At 48.4% G+C, this 2,500-nt stretch overlaps 1 protein-coding gene across 1 annotated transcript in view; it reads left to right on the forward strand.

The window, feature by feature from the left end:
- The window catches only part of LOC143288285 (phenolphthiocerol/phthiocerol polyketide synthase subunit C-like), a 76,237-nt gene that overhangs the window by 64,902 nt on the left and 8,835 nt on the right, over positions 1-2,500 (forward strand). Inside the window, exon 33 of the mRNA XM_076596632.1 lies at positions 1,409-1,682. Coding sequence (XP_076452747.1) covers positions 1,409-1,682 — 274 coding nt within the window. The remainder of the gene's footprint in view (positions 1-1,408; positions 1,683-2,500) is intronic.

Below are 2,500 nucleotides of genomic sequence, written 5' to 3' on the forward strand. Positions count from 1 at the left end.
ACGCGCGCGCGCGCGCGCGCGCGCGCGCAGAGATATGTATGTATATGTGGAGAGAGAGGGAGAGTGTGTGGTTCTCTTTTCAGATTTACTTTATTTTTTCTACAGATAGCTTGACGTTAGAAAAAAATAAGCGGTTCCAGCTTGTTAATGCCTGCTGATGCTGCTTCAGCAGTAGGTCCACAGAGAGCACGTTCAACGAATAGGGAACCTTGCCGCACTTGCGGCCCGCGAACATCGCTTGCAGGAGACCCGCATACGGTCTGGAGCGATTGGAAGTGAGCAGGGTGATCTTTGGGATTTCCACCTGTTAATTTTAAAAAGTTGTTGTTCTTTGTTGTGTGTCTATGATTTTAATGTGCAGTGATGGCCTAGAGGTAACGCGTCCGCCTAGGAAGCGAATCTAAACGCGCTGGTTCGAATCAGGGCTCAGCCGCCGATATTTTCTCCCCATCCGCTAGATCTTGAGTGGTGGTCTGGACGCTCGTCATTCGGATGAGACGATAAACCGAGGTCCCGTGTGCAGCATGCACTTAGCGCACGTAAAAGAACCCACGGCAACAAAAGGGTTGTTCCTGGCAAAATTCTGTAGAAAAATCCACTTCGATAGGAAAAACAAATAAAACTGCACGGGGGGTGGGGTGGGGGAGGGGACTGAGGAAGGAAAAGAGAGAGATATAGAACAGAGTGTGGAAAAGATAAGAGCACAAAATGTAAAATGGAGAGGGTGAGTGCCTGTGACTGGAGAAAGAAAAACATAACATTGGAAAGGTGTGTGTGTGTGAGAGAGGGGGGCATGGGGGAAGCGGGATTAGGACAGAAAATTACCTGGGGATAAATAAATGATAGGGATACTTATACAGCGCCTATCCTCGGGTTGGAGACGAAGCTCTAGTAAGCGCTTTTAAAAATCAGGGTCATTTGCACAACAGGCTGCCTTACCTGGGTAGAGCTGACTGACGACTATCATTTTGGCGCTCATCATTCATTTCCTGTGTCGTTCAATCAGGTTTCAGGCACACACACATACTCAGACAGGCATATAACATTTTATGCGTATGACCGTTTTTGTTTGTTTTTTCATTTACCCCGCCATGTAGGCAGCCATCCTCCGTTTTCGGTGGTGTGCATGCTAGGTATGTTCTTGTTTCCATAACCCATCGAACGCTGACATGGATTACAGGATCTTTAACGTGCGTATTTGATCTTCTGCTTGCGTATACACACGAAGGGGGTCCAGGCACTAGCAGGTCTGCACATATGTTGACCTGGGAGATCGTAAAAATCTCCACCCTTTACCCACCAGGCGCCGTCACCATGATTCGAACCCGGGACCCTGAGTTTGAAAGTCCAACGCTTTAACCACTCGGCTATTGTGCCCGTCTAAATAAAGGAACAAATCATCCCCCAGGTACAAGCCGCCAAGAACCTGGCCGAGGCCGACAAACGGCTGGCAGTCTACGAGAACTATGTGCGGAAGCTCGCGGCGCGCGTGCTGAGCGTGGACGTGTCCGGGGTGACCCCCGAGGTCAGCCTGGTGGACCTTGGCATGGACTCCATCGTGGCCATGACCATGATCAACCAGATCCACCGGGACACCGCTCGCCGCTTGCCGGCTGTCGTCTTTGTCACGGGCGAGCCGACCGTGGGGTCCATCGCCGAGGCCATCGATGAGGCGCCTGAAGGTGGGTTTGTGTTCTTTTAAAGGTTCAAAAATCATTCTTTTTAATCCGAGAAACCCGATTTGGGTACATGGAAACAAAGAAAGAAACACACCCACACCCACACCCACACACACACACACACACACACACACACACACACACAAAGAAAAAAAAAGGCCCACATTCTCGAGACGTGTAATCGCACGATGAAGAAAGTTCTTTCTGGGAAAATAGGTGCACTGCTGACTGGCCCGTACAGACGATTTTTTCGATCAGTTGGTGTTAGTAGGGTCAATGGAAAAATAATAGGTGCACTGCTCAGTGTGGTTGAAACGCTATTTTTTCGATCAGTGTGTGTTAGATCAGTGGGTGTTAGTAGGGCGCATGGAAAGATAGGTTTTTCCATCAGTGGGTGTTAGTAAGGTCAATGGAAAAATAGGTTTTCGATCAGTGGGTGTTAGTAGGGTGTATGGAAAGATAGGTTTTTCCATCAGTGCGTGTTAGTAAGGTCAATGGAAAAATAGGTTTTCGCATCAGTGGGTGTTAGTAGGGCATATGGAAAAATGGATGCACTTCTCACTGGCTGGTGTAGCTGAAACCCTATGTTTTAGATCACTGGGTGTTAGGTTAGTAGGACCTATGGAAAAAATAGGTGCCCTGTTCACTGTGGCTGAAACCTCCCCCCAACCCCCTCACCCCCCGGTCCTTTCTCCTTTTTTTTTTTACACTTCAGTATAGGTTCACTCGTCACTTGGTCGGTGTAGCTGAAACCCTTTGTTATATAGATCAGTGGATGTTAGTAGAGCCTGTGGAAAGAAAAAGTTTTTTTGATCAATGGG

Source organism: Babylonia areolata, chromosome 12, assembly GCF_041734735.1.
Source record: "Babylonia areolata isolate BAREFJ2019XMU chromosome 12, ASM4173473v1, whole genome shotgun sequence".
Classification (NCBI taxonomy): domain Eukaryota; kingdom Metazoa; phylum Mollusca; class Gastropoda; order Neogastropoda; family Buccinidae; genus Babylonia; species Babylonia areolata.